Source organism: Poecilia reticulata, chromosome 19 (genome assembly GCF_904066995.2).
Source record: "Poecilia reticulata chromosome 19, P_reticulata-male-v2, whole genome shotgun sequence".
NCBI lineage: Eukaryota > Metazoa > Chordata > Actinopteri > Cyprinodontiformes > Poeciliidae > Poecilia > Poecilia reticulata.
The window spans coordinates 11,585,849-11,603,912 of NC_088848.1; the positions used below are offsets into that span (position 1 = coordinate 11,585,849).

Here is an 18,064-nt window from a genome sequence, read left to right on the forward strand (position 1 = left end):
AATAGTTCAGCTGAAGACATTTAGCTTGTCCATGTGGCCAGATTCAAATTTTAGTTGAATTTGGAGAATGTAATAGAGCAGATGTTTGGTCAAGTAAACTTAAAAAAACTCCTCTGTACTGCACATTGTGTAAATCCAGTTTAGTCTGTGAGAAATTATCCTTTAAAACAAGCAAATCTTAAACTTCTACAAACTTATTCCGGCCTGCTGAGCGGAAAACGCGTCAACGAGTGTGTGGCGTGTGTTCAGCTGTGGAGCTGAACACACGGTCTGAACGTCTTCCTGTGTGCAGCCTCTTCATCTCATTAGGGGGCGATCTCTCTGTGGGGTTTCTCTAATTGCTGAATGTTCGTTAAGTGGCAACATCTGCATGTTTTCCGTCATCCGTCTCCATATTCGTTTGTTTTAATTATCTGTAATGAACATAATTAGACAAACTAATAAAGCAGGATGATTTAGTGTTTATTAATCAGAAACTTGACATTAGAGAGGCAAAGTTAGATAAATATATGACAGAAAACATTCAGGTGCAGAAAGGGAGGAGGCGGCGCGCGTTTCTGGATGAGGGAGACGAGCTGCACATCAGGCCGACGTGTCGAAAAGCTTCTCGATCATCTCCTCCACGTCCTCTGACCGGTACTTGTGGTACTTCTCAGGGTTCTTAGTGAAGGAGATGTTGGCACACCTGCAGGTGAAACCAAAGAAGTTCCACATCAGAATCTCTGTAGACCATAATCCTCATCATCGTTTCGGGAGAAAACTAAATGCAGTTCTTTGGCACAAACAACTAAAACCAACAGTCTGAAGGTCCTGCAATGGCCCAGACAAAGTGTAGACCTTTCTACCTGACTGAAATATTACGGTGGGGTCTGAAAAGATTTAGTCTGGCTGCTGTGCGATGTTGTAAAGGAGAGTGGGGGTGGGGGAATAAACCCTTCCTTATAAAGTCAAATAAAATATGGCTAATGACAGATAGCGGGGCTAAAGCTGGCTCTGCAAAGAGAGGACTAACAGGGTCTAATGTTTTCCTAAACTCAGCTCTTCCATTTTGGAACATGACAGTTTAGTTCCTTTTAGTTTTCTGAATTCAAACAGATCACGTTCCCCATATAAAGATTACCAGGGGAGATAAAGTGGATGTGTCTCACCTGTGGAGGAAGGCTCTGTAAGCATCCGAGACGATTTTCCTCTGGGACTGTCGGATGTAGTCTCTCTGCTCCTTATCTGGAATGGCCCAGCCTTTCTGGATCTTGCACAGCTCCTCCAAGCCGTCATTGAACCCCTGAGAGAGACACACAGGTAACAACTGCAGTTAAAAAAAAAATCTGCTTTAATATGTTCACACCAAAGGTTTGTATTTCCTTTGTGGCTCACCTTAAATTTGTCTTTAATCACCTGTCGCTCTTTGTCTTTCAGCTAAAAGAGAAAAAACAAGTTCAAACGACATTAAGTTACATATAAAACTACATAAATTCACTCCCAAAGTTTTCAGCTTGGCTGCAAACTCCTCTTTTTTTTTCTACTTGCCACTGTAGCACAAGTGTCACATTTGTATTAGGATTTTTGTTTCTGTGAAATTGCTTCTCATATATATAGCTATGGAGGTTTCACTATCTCCATCATCAGTTTCCTCTTTCTTCAGGGATGCAGGGGAGTCGAAGCTCATCCTCTACCTCCGTTCACCTCATCACTAACGATGATGCTTAGTTGAGCATATTTTTAACAACCCAACTTTTTTACACCTCATGTAAAGTCCAGCTCTAAAACCACACGCTGCAGTGTCCTAGCAACCAGCACAACAGAACCTGGGCGCAATGTGGAGGTGTGTGCGCTCCTCCTCAGCTGCAAGCTTTTGTCAGGCAGGAAACACAGCTGATTCCCATTTCTGTTGGTGTGGTGCCTGAATGCGTAGTAGGACTTGTTGATTTAGAGAATAGAGATTACTGATTGTAACAGGAGCACCATCGCATGAGGCCAGGATGGTAGTCCACCTTTAAAATCATCAAACAGCATAGGGAACATATCAATGCTATCAGGGTTGGTGTGAGTTTTGGTAATTAGATTTTCTCATCAGAAACAAACAAAAAACAAGCAGGATATTTCTGGTTGTTTTAGTTTGACATGTTAAACTGATATATTTGATTTTTCTTCTCGTATCTAAAATAATGAAAACCTAAAACCCACAGCAAAGAGAATAAAAAAAAAAAAAAAGCTTTTTCTTGTATGACCTTGTCCAACTTGATTTGTTTTGTGGTGAGAAGGCAACAGATTAATAGCGCCTACAGTCACAATTTACAAAGACTGCCTGTGCAGGAATGTAAATGAAAATGATTTTTGCCTGTGATTTTATTTATTTAAAATTTCAAAACCAAGTTAAGATGTATACTTAACCACTTTTAATGACTAAAAACTCAATTCAAATTGAGTTTTTCTAAAAGCTAATCAAGTTAAAACTTGTTTTTTTTTTATCTTTTATTAAACAAGAACTAAAAGCAAATGATGATTATGATTGGCACCGTTTGCGCCGAGGCTGCGGGTTATTTCCGTCCCATCACATCGACGTGCTGTGTCAGCTGCTGTTGGAAACTGTGCTGAACTTTCAGTACTACAGATCACACAAATGCTTTGAACCGTTTTCTGAGCGACAGATTATGAAGTCCTGACCTTGGCACCTGGTTGGAAAATGGGCATGTTCTTGTCTGTCAGGTGCTCCAAAACCTTCAGCCAGCTGCAGAGGAAAGAAACAACTTCAGCAGAAAGTTGAAAATGTATTAAACGTCCTCGGGTTTTCCGTGAAACTATAACTTACCTGCGCTGATAAATATCGATCTGCTGCTTGATCAGCTCTCTGTAAGAACTCTCCGCCTTCCTCTGAGTGACCGTGACCAGCTGGATCAGCTCGGACCTGCAGCCGCCCAAAATGACATGGACAAATATTCACATCTCGGTGGTGAAGTGAATTGCAAAGTGACTGATAAATGAGGCGGCGAAAAAAAAAAACGGGAAAGACGCTGACTTCTCCAGCGACTTCAGGATGTAGTTGTAGTTGTTGTGCAGGAAAATGGCGCTGAGAGCCGAGTCCTCGTAAACTTTGGATTTACTGAGCAGGTTCAACTGCAGGTTTCCTAAAACTTTACCTGAAGACAAACAGAGGATGATTATGAGTCGGCACAAGAGGAGCTGTCACACTAAATGGGCGAAAGTGTGTCCTTACAGATGTACGAGCTCAGGAGACGTTTGTTGAAGTCTGAGGTGGAGCTGCTCGCTGAACTCGTCTCTGGAAAAGGAGCGGAAATATTTAACCAACGGCTTTAGAGCTAAGCGATCCTACACAAATAAGAAAAGAGTAAAGACAGAAAACACCAAGCCTACACACACACGGATAGTCTCCGGCTTACCTCGGGGGTCTAAAGGGATATTGTAAGTGTCCCCCAGAACTACAAAGGCCGAGGCAAGGCAAAAAGAGAAGAGACAGAAAAAAGAGGCAGGAGCAACGAGGTTAGAAGAGATTTGTTAGAGCAGAAAAGGCAAACAGCCGTCAGCCAGGCAGCGAGGGTTTAAAGAGGAACATTTTCACCGTTTTATCAGAGATTTATGAGGCAGCTGCACAGAGTAGCACAAAAAACAAGCAGAAACTGGGAAACCGGCCTATTAACCAGACTGTTGAACTGGCTTCACATTTAGTAGCAGAACAGGTGTTTGGAGAGTGATGTCACCCCTCTGGTTTCTGTTTGGTTAAGAACTCTTAATCTTTGTGAGTTTAGCTCTGAAACACACTGAAAAGGTCAGATGTATTAAGCTAATATGTTGACTGTGAGTGATGAGTAAAAACATCCCAGTCAAAGAGGACAGACCTTTATTTTATATTTAGTCAGATGCTACACTTGAACTGCCTTAGCTGAGGAACTCCAGAAAAGCAGGCGTTATTCACTGACGAACAACAAAGCTGAAATGATTTTACAAATGACTCGACGGTAGTATTCTAACTTGATTTTGAGTGGTTGTAGAAAATATATATATATTTTTAATACCCTTAAAAAAGCGTTGTATAAAATGTATTCTATTGTTAAAATTTTAAAAAGTTGGATAATGATAAAATGCTCTGAGTGGTCGATATGAGTAGGAAAGCATGTGTGAAATCTAATGCGAGACAGTTAAAAATATGGAAATTAAATAAAATCAACAAAAAATACATAAATCTATAAAACAATATATTTTCAAGGAAATTTTGTCAAGAAAAAAAACCCAAAATAAAATGAAGATTAACAGAAATGTTTTTAAAATAAATTTAAATTAAATACAAATTAAACTAATCGCTTGCTCTAAAGCTCTACATAAGGAAGTTACATGCTGGAATTTATAGAAATCTTACCATTCTATTAACTTAAGATTTAAGAACTTCAAATTAAGGGTAACATAAATAAATATGTAAACAATTTCATATTTCATTTAAAATAAACAAGGTTGGAAGAAATATTGCAGACTCCTTTTTAATCTTACTGACTACATTTACAGGCTGCCTTTCAGAGTGATTTATTAAAAACAGACTCATAGGTGACGCACATCAGTATCCAAACGCTGTCCGGCAGAGGGGTCAGTTGTTTCAGCAAAGCAGAAAGATGAAAGACAGTTAGCTGTCCGTGTCGTCATAGTGACGGTACCTTGGGAGGCCAACATGGCTCCGGCCGTCTCATGAAAGTCGAGCAGCTGCTGCAGAAACAGGATGGCCTGCGGAGGAGAAGAATAGCACCAGCACAGCTTTATGAACCAGTGATGAAATGTTCGTCAGAAAACCAGCATCCGCAGTCACATCGTTACGGAAGATTACCGTAATTTCAGGACAATAAGTCGCTAATAGTTTCCACGCGCTTTGATGACTGCTGCTGAAACAATGATGCTGCTAATGTAAGGATGTTAACAGGCTAACGAGCTACGTGCCCAGGGCGAATTTGCTTCGAAACAAAAGCAAGAGTGAGGATGACAATGAAAGAGAGAGTAAGGAAATGTGGGGCAAAGTAATTTTTAAGTTGCTTAATTCCAACAATGAAAAGGTTTCACTGGTCTTAGACAGACATGCAACATTTCGATCTGTAATGGAAGAAAAAAGTCACTACTCACATTGCTGGTCAGTTCGTGGACTGTTCCATCTTTGGGCATGTTGTACTCTTTATCAGGATCATTCTGTTGTTAGGAAACAAGAAAGGAGAGCGAGTAAAGATTGGTAGATCAATCAATCAATCAGGGGTTCCTGATTAAATGGAAATAATCTGATTGTCGCGCCTTTATACTGTCTGCGAACTCTTCCAGAGCTTTGGCTCCGATTGTCTCCATGGAGGTGATGAGAGTGGGCAGCTTGTTCTTGGTGCTTGCAGCCGTACCCTGCAAACACCGGGGCGTACGATTAATCGAACTCAAGAAACACGTTAATTTTCCTCCATCGTCGGAACAACGGTGCTAAAACGGCTCCAACCTGCAGCGTTGAGTCAAACTCGGACTTGTTCATCTTCAGGTGTCTGAGGATGGGGAAAATGGTGAGAACGGCTGAGTAGTCGTGGCGCATGATGGCCCGGCGGGCCGCAGACACGATGTTGTCTCCCTCCAGCATGAGGTTGTCCAGCGCCTCCTGTGGACAGATGAGAGAAACACCAGAGGGATGTTACGGACTCCCGGCAACAGTAAACGGTATCGCAATCCAATGCTGTGGAAACCCACCTTTTCACAGTTCAGTATTTGCGAATTCATAAATTCACAGATTTTTTTTCTGTGGAATGTAGCTAGAATTATGTACGCAAAACTTGCCTATTAGCGATTTTTTTAGAGAAATATTTGAAAGAAAATGCGGCTTGGAAAGCTGAAATACAGAGACTCAATGCTATTTGACACACTACTGCCATTTGCAAAGCAGCCAATCCAGCAGTGCCACACTGATTTGCTGACCCCCAAGAGTAGCAGCGCGAAGACGGTTTCCTCTGTGTGTCTTAATGCAAACTGAGGCATATTTTATGTTTGAACTATTAAATCAGGCAGCTGTCAGTGTTTTCAGAGGGGGTCTCAAGTATTCACAGATTTCAGCTATTCGCGGCGGTTATGGTCCTTAAACAGAGCGAATACAACTGTAAATGAATTATTGATAAAATAGGTATTTATATGTCATAATCAAAATCCAATTGTAGTAAGCAGATTATCTAAAAATATTCAATGCAAGATGATAAATATAAACTAATTAACAATTGTGTAATTTTTTTCCACATTTCTGCAGTCACTAACAAGTTTTCCTCTTCTTAGTTTCATTTCAGTGCTCTCATTTAACGGGGAACAAAGCTTTGCCACTCTTAAGAAACCAAACCTGCAATAAAAGCAGATCAAATCTTAGCGTCTCTGACCTGAATCAGGGAGTCGAAGGTCTTCTTCTGGTGATGCTCAGGGATGATTTCTGTCAGAAGGGCATACTCGCTCTGAGCCAGCTTAACGAAGGCACTGATACAGTGGATGTACGAGTCGATCTCGATGTCCAGGACATCGTCTTTCCCTGAGAGGCGAAAAACAACAGCTCTAGTAAAACGTCTGGTTTACAATACTGAGCATTTTAAAGCTGCCCCTTTTTTACTTTATGTTTTTCTCCCATACATTAAAAGTTCTGATTCCTGCAGGTTTTTGATAAATTATGGGACTTTGGCTGCTTTTCATTCATTTTAAGTCTGTGACATTTCACCATTTTTAGAAAAATTTTCTTTTTGTTATAGTATCAGCTATTTACTCTCACCAATGAATTATTCATATAGTCTGTTACTATTATTTAACTGGGTGATTTTAACTCCAGTAAGGTAATTAACAAAGAGCCATTAAAAATAAAAAACTCACGAAAACTTTAAAATGCCCTCAGAAAAAATGTATCAGTTCTAATGAGATAACATGATGATGTTTATGATAGCAAAAAGAAAAAACGTTCAGTGTAATTTTTATGAACACTCATTTTGGTAGTAGTTTTATCACCACCAAAACATAGTCAAAATAAGCATAGTCTTACATAACATTTATTACTTAAATCCATTTATTTTTTTTTACAATTTGGCAATTGTTATAATATTGCTTTTATTTTGGATTTACACACAATTTATGCTATCATTATAAATATTATTATAACAGCCATTAAATGATGATCTGAATTTGTCTGAACTGTATTATAATAAGTTAGTCATAAGTATATAATTAAAACTGAATCTGGCAATATAAAGCGGACTAATTTGAACCTGACTTAATTCTATATAATTAGATAGGCAAGTATAATTATTATGGCTGCACTGTAGCACATGATGCAACATTTGTCTTTTAAACAAACTTTGAAATATTTGTGCATTTTTTTCTACTTCTGTTTTTGCCATCATAGAATACTATACCCTGTTATACCCTAATATGAAAAGTTGGCGAATTATCGCTCCACAATGGAGCATGTCTGCCTTTTTGGAAGAAAAATATAAAGACACGAGGGATTGATCAGGATTTACACAATTACGTGAAGCAGTCTGTGTTGAGCTATGGCGACAATAAGTGTTGCGTCTGCAGGCCGAAACAATGCTCCGTATTCAAAACAAAAACAAAACAATGACATGTAATCCGAGGTCCACCCGTTTCTCTTTCTCTTCCCTGCTTTTTCTCACAACTCACCTGTGGCGGCCCCGTGCTTCTCGTTCAGGGCGTCAGAGTGGAGTTTGACCCGCAGGTCATTATCGTAACCTGGTGGGTGGGGACGGGACAGCAGGGAGACTGGTCAAAAACCACCTGGGCTCTGACCAGACTGAGGGGGGGGAGAGGGGAGACAAACCTGACCCTGGATCAGCTGTTCCGACCACCACCAAGCACCAGAACAGGGACCAGAAAAGAAGCAGGGGAGACCCAATGAAGGCCAGGGGGAGGGGTGAGGGTGAGGGTGAGGGTAAGGGGGGGGGGGCCCACAGGTTCATGTTGTCTAAATCAATGAGTGTGTTAAGCTACAAGACAGAAACAGGCTTCGAGTTTCACAACAGCTTTAGATTGGTCTCACCTTTTAAAAACCACATCCTGACACACGTTTCCACTGCAGGTTATCGCTACTCTGGAAAAACCGCACCGTCTCACTTCAAAGTAAAATATATTTTCATACGATCTCTTTTCTTTGTTTCATCTCTTTATGCCACAGTCGTTTGGGATTATTTTGATCCCTGCGCAATAATATTAAAAATAATTTATACCTCTTTTACAACAATGTTCTAATATTTTAATGTAATTTTAAAAAAATCTTCTGATAGCTTTATTACATTGAAATCTAAGGTATAATAAGGGTGAATGAAAACCATGTAATGTTTCTAATGTGAGATCAAACTGAAATAATAAGCAGTGCAAAAATGTTGGTATTAATAATAAAAGACCAGTTATGAAGTTAATTGTTTCTGTAAATTTGTGGAATTATGTTAAAAAGTAAAAAAAAAATAGCCTGAAAGTTTAATTAAAGATGGAGCCACATGTAGAAAATATAAACATCTGTTTAAATCGGGAAAAGGTGAACACAAGAATGAAAAAAGTTTGCGGGTATTGACCTGTATTGTTGTGGCTTCTTACCAAACTTAAATCCTCATATCGCCATCACTGGTTCAAGAACTCCAAATAATTTATAATAAGGCAGTGTGAAGTTACAGTAAGGCTTTCTCTGGCAGCTGCTCCAGCCTCAACAAAAAGGATTAGTCTATCCGTTTCCAACCCAAAGGTGCTCTGACAGGAGGGGCTTCAGTGATCAATCTAGGCCTCCAGCCACAAAAAGTCATTAATTATTCATATCAGGAGGAAATGGTGACTGCAGGACAAATGAGTTACTGTTAATAGATTTTCTTCTTTAAAGAATCAAGTTATAGAGTCTAACAGATCTCAGCAGAAAGCTTGCATTTTAGACAGTCTAGCCACCACTCAAAAACGACCAAGCAGAAAAAAAAATACAATAAATGGTAGCATTAAATCTTTTATGGTGTAAAAGTAAACCATTAATAATTAAATATTATTAATTTAATTAATAATTGAGCATTAATTTGCCTGCAAGTGTCTCACAGCATGTTTGCTTCTCCAGTAACAGGTTTAAAGTGGCAGAAGTCTCATATGACTGCTACCGGCAGCCTGCTTAGGAAAGAGAGGAATTCAGTGAAAAATATGCGATGGAGCAAATGAAAAGTGCAGCAATGTATGACTGCATTCTTAATAAAGGAGAATATTAAAATCTGCAGCAATCCAGGAACGTTCAAACAGATTATGAAGGTCATGGAGACCAACAAGAAGTTCATTCATTAAAACTTCCTGAAAACATTTTGACATTCAGTCTGTGCTTAAGCTGGTGGGCTTCTCGACACTGGAAACGTGTTTCTGGGTGGAACCTGATTATTCTCCAATCAAACATGGCCAATTAAGACCTTCAGCGCTATTGTGACAGGCCTGTCTTTTTTCTGCGTCTGAAACGGCTGCAGGAGGAAAACAGAGCGAAGAGAAGACCGAGGTGCTTTACCTTCCAAAGGAGTGAGGTTAGAACCCCCCTTTTTCCCATCCAGCCCATGCTGTGAGTACTGTTTCAGAAGGTTCTGGGCCTTGCGAATGGTCCCTGGTCCCATAGACAGACAGAAAGAGTCCAGAGGAGCGGGGCGGTGGGGGAGGGGGGAGGCAGCGAGGTCCAGACAGCCAAGAAACACGATAAGGGAGGAGAAGAAAAGATAGGAGAGCTAGGAAGTGAGTGTTGAAAAAGCAGACAGCACATCCCTCCACCGCAAGACAGCCAGCAGAGGCATCTATGGGGGGTGGGAGCAGCCCACCACCACAGCTACACAACAGGACAACCAGGTGAAAGACAAACTAAAGCACTGACAGGACAGCTGTGCTGAAACACACAGCGCCAGGGTCATGGAAGAGAATACACAGGTTAGGTACACAGCCTTCACAATTAATACAGTCAGCATCATTATTATTACTAATAATTTTTTTTTTTAAAGTTCTAAAGATACACAGATGAAACATGTTCAACAGGTTTTAGAGTTAAACGTGACGTGTTGGCTTGGGTTAGTGAGCGTGTGGCACATTTTACAAAACAAACCGTACAAAGCTGGGATGGTTAGAACATCAGCAGAATCACACATGCAACGAACACAGAGACGCGGGCGCAGCGCTGCAGCCACGTCCAACGACATGCCGACTTCAACCTCAGCTCAGTTCTACGTCACCGGCGACAGAACACACACTATGAGTCTCCGCGTAGACTTGTGGGGAAAAGCTCTGAACCAGTGTTTAAGGTTTTAACGTCGACCGGACATTGCAGAACCATCAGGGAGGTAAGAAAATAGCAGCACTTTAACAATAAGAAGATGGTGGACGTCAGTAGAATATTGTTTTTTTTCTCTATTGCTTGGTGGTTCCAGGCAATCAATGTTCATATTCAGAACCAAAAAAAAATCTGAAATAAATACTTTATAATTTCTGTCCAGATTGGAATATGAACAAAGTGGGGAAAAATGCAGATAAACATGAACAAGCATAAAAGAGATGCACAACTAATTAAATTTAATTAATTAATTCAATTAGAAATTAATTAATTCAATTAATTAAGTAATGAATTAATTAATTTAGAAATAAGCTAATCGACAAAAGATTTAAAGGGGCAGTATTATGTATTTTCAAAGCACATAGTGTCATTTTAAAGCAAAATAAAATAACCTTCAGTCGATATATATATACTGCTCAAAAAAATAAAGGGAACACTTCAGTGTTCACTTAAATGTTAAAGTGTTCCCTTTATTTTTTTGAGCAGTGTATATCAAATATGACAAAAGAAATTGCTTTGAAATTGGGTCTCCGTCTCTTTAAAATCTCCTGATCTTTCCAAAACTCCGCCTTCAGGACATCAACGCAGCATCGCTTTTAGCAACCTTCTTACCAGCATTGACTGAGAACTGAGTAGAGTCAAACTTTTGATGCCTCCCCTAAAAATGTGTTGCTCTAATGTTTAAGACGCTCATGTAAGTCAACCAAGAAAAGGCCAAGAAAAGAGCCAATGGTGGACATATTTTTACAGCAAGGTTAAATAACGTAAAATAGATTTAGTCGCCACAGACATTCAGTTACGACGGCTGCTGTGGATGAGATTGCAACAGAGTCTACTTCCCGTTACTTGTGATTCGTTTATGGGTTTTACATTCAAAAGATTAACAAAATTACTACTAAGCTGTAATGAGCCGAGAATTCTGGCTGCAAAAGTATTTTGCCGATGGTCTACAACTCATTACTTCCACCTCTAGGCAGTTTTGCAAACAGCAGCGCACTGCAATGATATTTTTGAATACTCAGAAATCAAAGCTCATCTCTGCCTCATTACAGAAACATGTTGAACAGTGAAAGCAGAGAAAACTTAATCGAACAAAAGTTTAAACAGGCAAAAGAAAGGTTACCAATTCATACGTGTGAATGAATTTGTCCTTGTTCTGAAATGGTTAATAAATGTTTTATTTAGTTTTTTTGTCTTTTTCATCTCCTGGCATTAATTAGAAGGACAAACTGCTTATCAGTCACACTGCACAGTGAATGAATCCCCTACAAAGCCTGGTTTTTCCAATTATCTGCACACATTGTGTGACAAATCAGTTAAGCCGTGTGTCGGCGGCAAGCTGCTCTAGTCACAAACCACCACATCACTGAGTCAACGCAGCCTTCAGTTTCAGGGAATCAGCAGAGATCATTCCGTAAATGTGCCGCTTTCTTTTCTGCAAAAGTGTTTCTGTCTGAACACAGAACACCAAGGATCTGACGACGGCGAACGAACCAAGAGGGGGGTTTATGAGGTCGTCTGTGCGGAACAGCAACAATCCGCAGCACGGCGCTTATTATTTTTAATCAGTTCCACCTTTAGAGCGGCTGACTCACGCCATCACTGCCGCTTCGTGCTGAACCTCGCCGTGAAACTGAAGGCCGACGCGCTGAAGCTACGCTGACGCTAACCGACCACGTCTGATCAAACACTGAACCTTGAAACATAAACCCTAGCAGAGACTCTAATCCCGCTCCGACACGTGGCACCAAACGGACACAAGCAAGTGCGAGACACACACACACACACACGGAAGCATTGTGTTTACCTGGGATGTAGACTGTCATCACAACACAGGGATTATGAAGGAGGAAAGGATGAAGGATGGTTAGAGCATTTAAAAAAAAAATTAAAATCACACCATGTGGTGAGGAATGATTTAAAAGAGATGGAGAATAACGTGGCTGGATGGTAACCAACAAAGACTGAATGCAAGTGTCATTATTCACAGATTCGGACGTGTTTTGTTACATTAATCTGTAAAACAGAAGCTGCGGTTGCCGAATGGAGAGGACCGTTAACAGATTATGTTTGGAAGCAGGTCCGTCTGCTGCTGACCTGGTCTCTTGGGAGCCTTTTTGGTGGGCGTGTCCTTGCGTTTGGTTTGGACTGCCGGTGAGTACAGGACACCAGAAGAGGCGCTGTTCTTGCGGAAATGTTCCTTCAGGCCTTTGATGGAGCGATCCAGCTGGCTGGACCGGATCTGGAAGTAGACATTCATGAAATCTGCGGAAGAAGAACATTTTCAAGATTACATCATGACTTTAAAAAAAAATAAATAAAAAAATTTCTCAGTCTTTACTTACATTTAGGAAATGAAGAAATTAAGCAAACAACTCTAATTGGTTCATCTCCTGCAGCACATTTCTTCTCATATGGGTCATGTTTGTGTCAAAGCTTACACAAATGTGTTTGGAGGTGTTATGTAATCAGCAAGTCAGGCTGTTAGGTTTTCATTTTTTAGACGATTCCTAGATTAAAGATTGTTTTTTTTTTGTTTGTTTGTTGTTGTTTTTTTACCACAAAACAATTACAAAGGATCAGGAACAAATCAAATGAACATGCATCAAATTTTGGACAAAGACAAGTCTTTAAAAACTCAATTTGTAATAGTGTTTTGTGTCAGATGGTGAAAATGCCCATCCTTACCATCTACGTAAAATTATATATAGCAGAATAAAACAGACGTTTGTATAAATAGAGATATTACCATCCACAAGAAAAATTTTCTTCCCCACTTTGACTGTTTGTTTTTGATGAAAAATGACAAATCCTTGTGCTACCAAGCTTTGTTTAGATTAAACAGCAGCTTGAATATAAACCAACTGATGGGTATCTGTCACGTCTCCTGCGCCTGAAGCAACACTCCACCACTCCCAGTGTCTACTCCAGATTCAGCTCACAGAGCAGCTACAAATCCATGTAAACAAATATGCTATAAGTATACTTGCAAATATAAATAATCTGTGATGTTATCCTCAAACGGAAACGTTACGTAGGAATGGACAGAGAGATTAGGTTTAAAAGTTTGTGCTAAAACCTGTGTAGCATTAGCATTAACTTCATTAACACTCTTATAAAAAAAAAAGACAAAACTGAAGGACGATAAATGCTCTCGTCCAGTTCTTGTTAAATTTGTAGTCATAAAAGATAGAGTGATCAAATGATCAATTATAAATGATAATGAAGTCTCTAACCATAAAGGTACCATATAAAATTAAACTATTTCCTAAAGACCTAGCAATCACTTATTCTATCTCACATAACAACCACAATTACTATAAATTACAAAGCGCACCAACAGCCAGAAGGCAGGCTTATCGTTTGGCTGCTCAGTCAGCTCAATCTTTCCAGTTTTGTGGCTCATAAAACTCTTCATGCGTACAGGCAAAAGCATTCACATCCTCTTAATCGCTCCTGGCCTGTCTCCGAAATAAATTTGTGAAGTATCCAGACGGGCTCTGATAACTGCTCGACTTTTTAGCAGAAAATCATTGTGCTGCCTCGGATACAGCTGAGCTCTCTTGTTAATGCTACGCTGCCCCCTGATGGCAACTTTAGGTGGGCTACTTCCGTTTTCCCCTGTAACATATTTGTTCATTTATCTTAAGCTACTGGTTGTTTAACTGGCCTCGAAATCTTATTTTTAGAAGAAGTTCAGAGTGATGAGGCAACTCCTGCTGAGAATACATACGTCAGCAAGGCTTGTGGAATAAAGACTTCTAACTAAATTGAATTAAACCCTTAACCTTTAATAACTTTACCTTCCAATCATGTGGACTGTAATAAATCTGTTGGAGCACAAAACAGGAACACATTTTTGTATGTTGTGACACATATTTTGATGGATGTTGTAATGAAACACAGAAGCTAAATATAGTTTGATCCCGACCCGCCTCCATGCTGATCATCAGTCAAGAAAATTAAACTTCTCTGAATCTCTTGAACAAGAAGCACATTAGAAAGGCCCAAATTGGCTCCGATTTATTTGCATTACAGCTCCACATTCAGTGAGAGATGTTTATTCAGAAGATCTCATACAACGCATTTATATTAAAGGAACGAAAACACTATGTAATCTTAGCCGTATTATGTTAGAATGAGATGAACAGCTGAATGAATCTTCTAAAGGATTAAATCTAATTTAAGAAGAAGTTGGGAGAACCGGGGTGGAAGTGATATAAAAACAGCAGACACATTAAGACAAACCGCCGTACCCTGGTTGCGTCCGTATTCCACCAGCCAGCCGGAAATACAGATGATGTCCTGCAATACGGCTTCGGGCAGGTGTTCCAGGACCACCTCCTCCTGCAGCTCTATGTCTTCGTCCACACTGATGGCGTCCAAGATTAGAATGGGGGGAACGGGTTTACTGTAGCGGGTCAAGAGGCTCCGGAACTCCGCCTCCAGCAGCTCTTTCCCTTTCTCAAAGCGAGCTTTCTGAAGAGAAAAAAACAAACAAAAACAAAGTAAAAACCAGACTAATCAAGGTGTTTTAAATGGAAATAGACACAGAGGTCAGAGGAATTCCTTACATTTTTTTTCCACTTTTATTTAATTTATTTTAATTACCTTTCTAAACTAAATTTTACACAGTTTATGGTGAATTTTGATAAGATTTCAAAGAAATATAAAATTTTCCCCAAGCTGAAAAAACAGATAGATGGACGAAAGGATGGATGAATGGTAGATTTTCGAATATCTACCATTTTGGTAAAAAGGCTAAAACATAAAATCTAAAAAAATAAATTAATTTAAAAAAAATCTAATGTTTTACATTAGCAGTTTATTTTATTATACTAATCCATTCTTGAAAAAAAACGCTTCAACCAAATCAAATCTTCCCAGCTTTTTGAAGACTTGTGTGGGATTTGTGTGATGGGTATGATTCAGACTGTTGAACTGGGGAAAAAAAAAAAAAAAGATATAATCACAGATTTCAGAAGATAGTTACCACTGTGTTAAGTTCCGGGCTGTCAGGGTTGTTGTCCTGAAAGTATTCCACAGCTTTCTGGATCCTTGCAATGCAGGCGAGGTATTCATCCAGTCTGCCTGAAGGTCTTGAGAAAAAGCAAGTACATGATATTTCAGTAACCGTTTACGGCAGAATTTAAAAGGTGGAGCTAATTCCTTACCCCTCTCTGATTATCCTGTCGGTGTCTTTGGCCACGTGGTAGTAGCTGATGACATGGTCCAAGCAGGACAGAGTTTTGTCCACATTCTCCTGCAGCCTCTGCAGGTTCTCCGTCTGCTTGTGGACGGGGATGATGGAGTTCTCCAGCTGCATCAGCCGACTCTCAAACGAAGACAGGATGGAAACCTTACAAAACGAGAACGGAACAGGTAAAAAAAAAAAAAAAAAAACATTTCAGAGGTTCAACTGAAGTTTTTGTGTGTAAAAAAAATGGAGCCAACATACAGCACGCATACAGGAACCCGTGATACAGATGTGTAAAATGGCCATGAAATGTCATATTTTATTGCAGTAGCATGATTTCCAACTTTGGACCACTGAGAAACAATCCAGTTACCTTTCTTCTTAATTTAAGAAGAAAGGCGACTTTCTGGTTTACCTCCGGTTCAAGATTGGCAAACACCTGGCATGAGACAGTGTTTAGCCAATCTGGGTGTGTGACCATATCGTACCAATATTGTACGTTTTCTATATGCTGTGCATTTATTAGCCCCTGCTGACTTGTTCAACAGTTTGATTGGCTTCAGTTGTTTTTAAAGTGCTCTATAAATGAACTTTAACTTGACTTAATTTGTAAATCTCTCTTAAGGCTGCCTGTCAACCGTTTCCTTTCACCGGTTTGTCTTCAACACAGCTTTTCATTATTATGTGTGGATAGACCTCTCTGTAAAGATGTTTTTTTTTTCTTCTTCTTTTAAATGTCACTATATGTTTTAGTATCTAAAAATAAAATTACAATAGACCAAACTCAGAGACTGAAAGTAAAAATAATAATCCTTACAACATAGCAAAAGCAAGATCAGGGTATTATTGTTAATAATATTAGTAGTAGTACTTAGTAGAAGTAGCAGTCTGTTATGTTTTGGACAGCAGTAAACAGATCTTCTCACCATGCCTTTGGTCAGCTGATCGCTCTTCTCCAGGTTCTCCCGGATGAATGACAGGGTCTCCTGTTCCTGTAAAATTCCCACAGTAAATAATCCCGTCGTCACACATTATCGGACACCACATTACAGTTTACAGTCTGCATGTATTTAAACATCCTGTTTGTTAGCTAAACCGTGAATTTAGCATAGATCTCCTCTTCCTGTCCAGCCAAACTGACCTGCTTCAGTTTCTCCTCGATCTCTCGCTTCCTGGCGGACGCATCCTCGGTAGGAATCATCCTGGATGTAATTCCCATCAAAGGACGGTCTCCAGAGGAAGAAAAACAAATTCGTTGGACCGTTTAAATCATAAAAACAATAAACCAAAGCTGCTGTTTCTAGGAGCTAAAGGAAGCTACTATTAGCTAGATTGGTTAGCCGTTATAGAAAAGTAGCTTCCGGCGAAGTTCCAGAATAAAATAAATTAACTTAAAATAAGCATTTTACGTACGCTTCTGGGGACATTAAGCACATCAACTAAAAAAAAAGCTATCAATTTGGAATTGAACATGTTTTCTATTTCTTACTGTCACGACTGATCAAAAGATCAGAGACATACTATCTATGTATATCACAGTGGGGCTATTGAAAATTTGGCCTTAGACGCGGTCTAAGACCGCAGTAAAGCTAGCCGCCTCTTCGAAAAGCCAGTCCACATACCATGTTCACATGCGCGACAAACCAAGACATTTTCTCCCCCTAAGTTGCCTTGCTTATTGCTGAAAAACTTTCAGCAGTATTATTTAGTTGAACGTTTTTCAGCAATAAGCACAGCAACTTAAGAGGAAAAAGATAATGTCCTTGATGTGACATTCTTTACACATTTTAAGAATTTGTTAGTTTCCTGCAACTATGATTTGAGCTTTTATTTTGAAAAGTGACCTATCGAGATGTGTTGTCTTTTCCGTATTAGAATCAATTATTTTTTGAAAGAACCCCAGACTTCATATAGTCTCGAATACAATTTTGGAAATATTATTCAAAATTTTTATTTTGTCAGTTACTGTACACTGAAATATTTATATATAAAGAAACAACTATGTAACATACTAAAATAGACACCAGAGGGCGTTGTTTTATTAAAAACTAAAGCCATTAAACCCAACAGCAGAAGACTAAGTTAAGGTTTCACAACCAGGCGGAGTCATATGCATTTTAATGCAATGAGTATTTGCTTATGGAAAAAGTTAAACTAAACACACACAAAAAGAAAGCACACCTTCACTGAAAATACACATGAGAACCTAATAAAAATGATCTGATCTCCATTAGGTTGATTATTTAAATCTAACCTTAAGTGTACAAAAGCACACTGTGGTTTTTATGGCATTAGATTGCGGAGAAAAACATTCACCTTTGATACTTTCATAAGGTTGAGCCTTTTAAAAACCATGCTGGATCATCAAAATGATAATAATCAAACACAAAGCAAAAATAAATAACTGAAAACTAAAAGAGAGCAGGTGTTACAGTGGCCCGAGTCAAAGCTCAGACCTCAACATAAATGAGATGCTGTGGTGGCACCTTTAAAGTGCTGGGCCGTAGAAAAAAAATCTGCAAATGTAATTAAAAACAAGC

At 39.3% G+C, this 18,064-nt stretch overlaps 1 protein-coding gene across 8 annotated transcripts; it reads right to left on the reverse strand.

Moving 5' to 3' along the window:
* Window positions 1-446: 446 nt before the first annotated feature.
* On the reverse strand, window positions 447-16,889 carry exoc7 (exocyst complex component 7). 8 transcript variants are annotated; one of them, XM_081600197.1, is made up of 22 exons: window positions 16,666-16,889; window positions 16,451-16,516; window positions 15,502-15,686; window positions 15,321-15,426; window positions 14,584-14,806; window positions 12,425-12,592; window positions 12,135-12,146; window positions 9,524-9,616; window positions 7,666-7,734; window positions 6,384-6,529; window positions 5,471-5,623; window positions 5,281-5,379; window positions 5,119-5,181; window positions 4,662-4,728; window positions 3,399-3,437; window positions 3,215-3,277; window positions 3,017-3,137; window positions 2,810-2,905; window positions 2,665-2,728; window positions 1,375-1,416; window positions 1,149-1,282; window positions 447-685 (listed from the first exon to the last, which is right to left on the reverse strand). In XM_081600197.1, the coding sequence occupies exons 1-22, from the start codon at window positions 16,741-16,743 to the stop codon at window positions 583-585; spliced, it is 2,190 nt and encodes a 729-aa protein (XP_081456323.1). In that variant the 5' UTR covers window positions 16,744-16,889; the 3' UTR covers window positions 447-582. The 8 variants fall into 8 exon arrangements, with proteins under 8 accessions (XP_081456323.1, XP_081456324.1, XP_008435397.2 ...); XM_081600198.1 differs by lacking the exon at window positions 12,135-12,146 and having other exon boundaries at window positions 16,666-16,888; XM_008437175.3 differs by lacking the exon at window positions 9,524-9,616 and having other exon boundaries at window positions 16,666-16,888.
* Between the last annotated feature and the right edge of the window lie 1,175 nt (window positions 16,890-18,064).

Bases quoted from the DNA above. Each gene is read 5' to 3' on its own strand.
- exoc7 (XM_081600197.1), bottom strand. From the start codon at position 16,743: ATGGGAATTACATCCAGGATGATTCCTACCGAGGATGCGTCCGCCAGG. The intron at 7,735-9,523 runs GTAAAGCACCTC...CCCACCCACCAG, and splicing joins TAACCTCACTCCTTTGGAAG to GTTACGATAATGACCTGCGG. The intron at 686-1,148 runs GTGAGACACATC...TTTCACCTGCAG, and splicing joins TACAGAGCCTTCCTCCACAG to GTGTGCCAACATCTCCTTCA.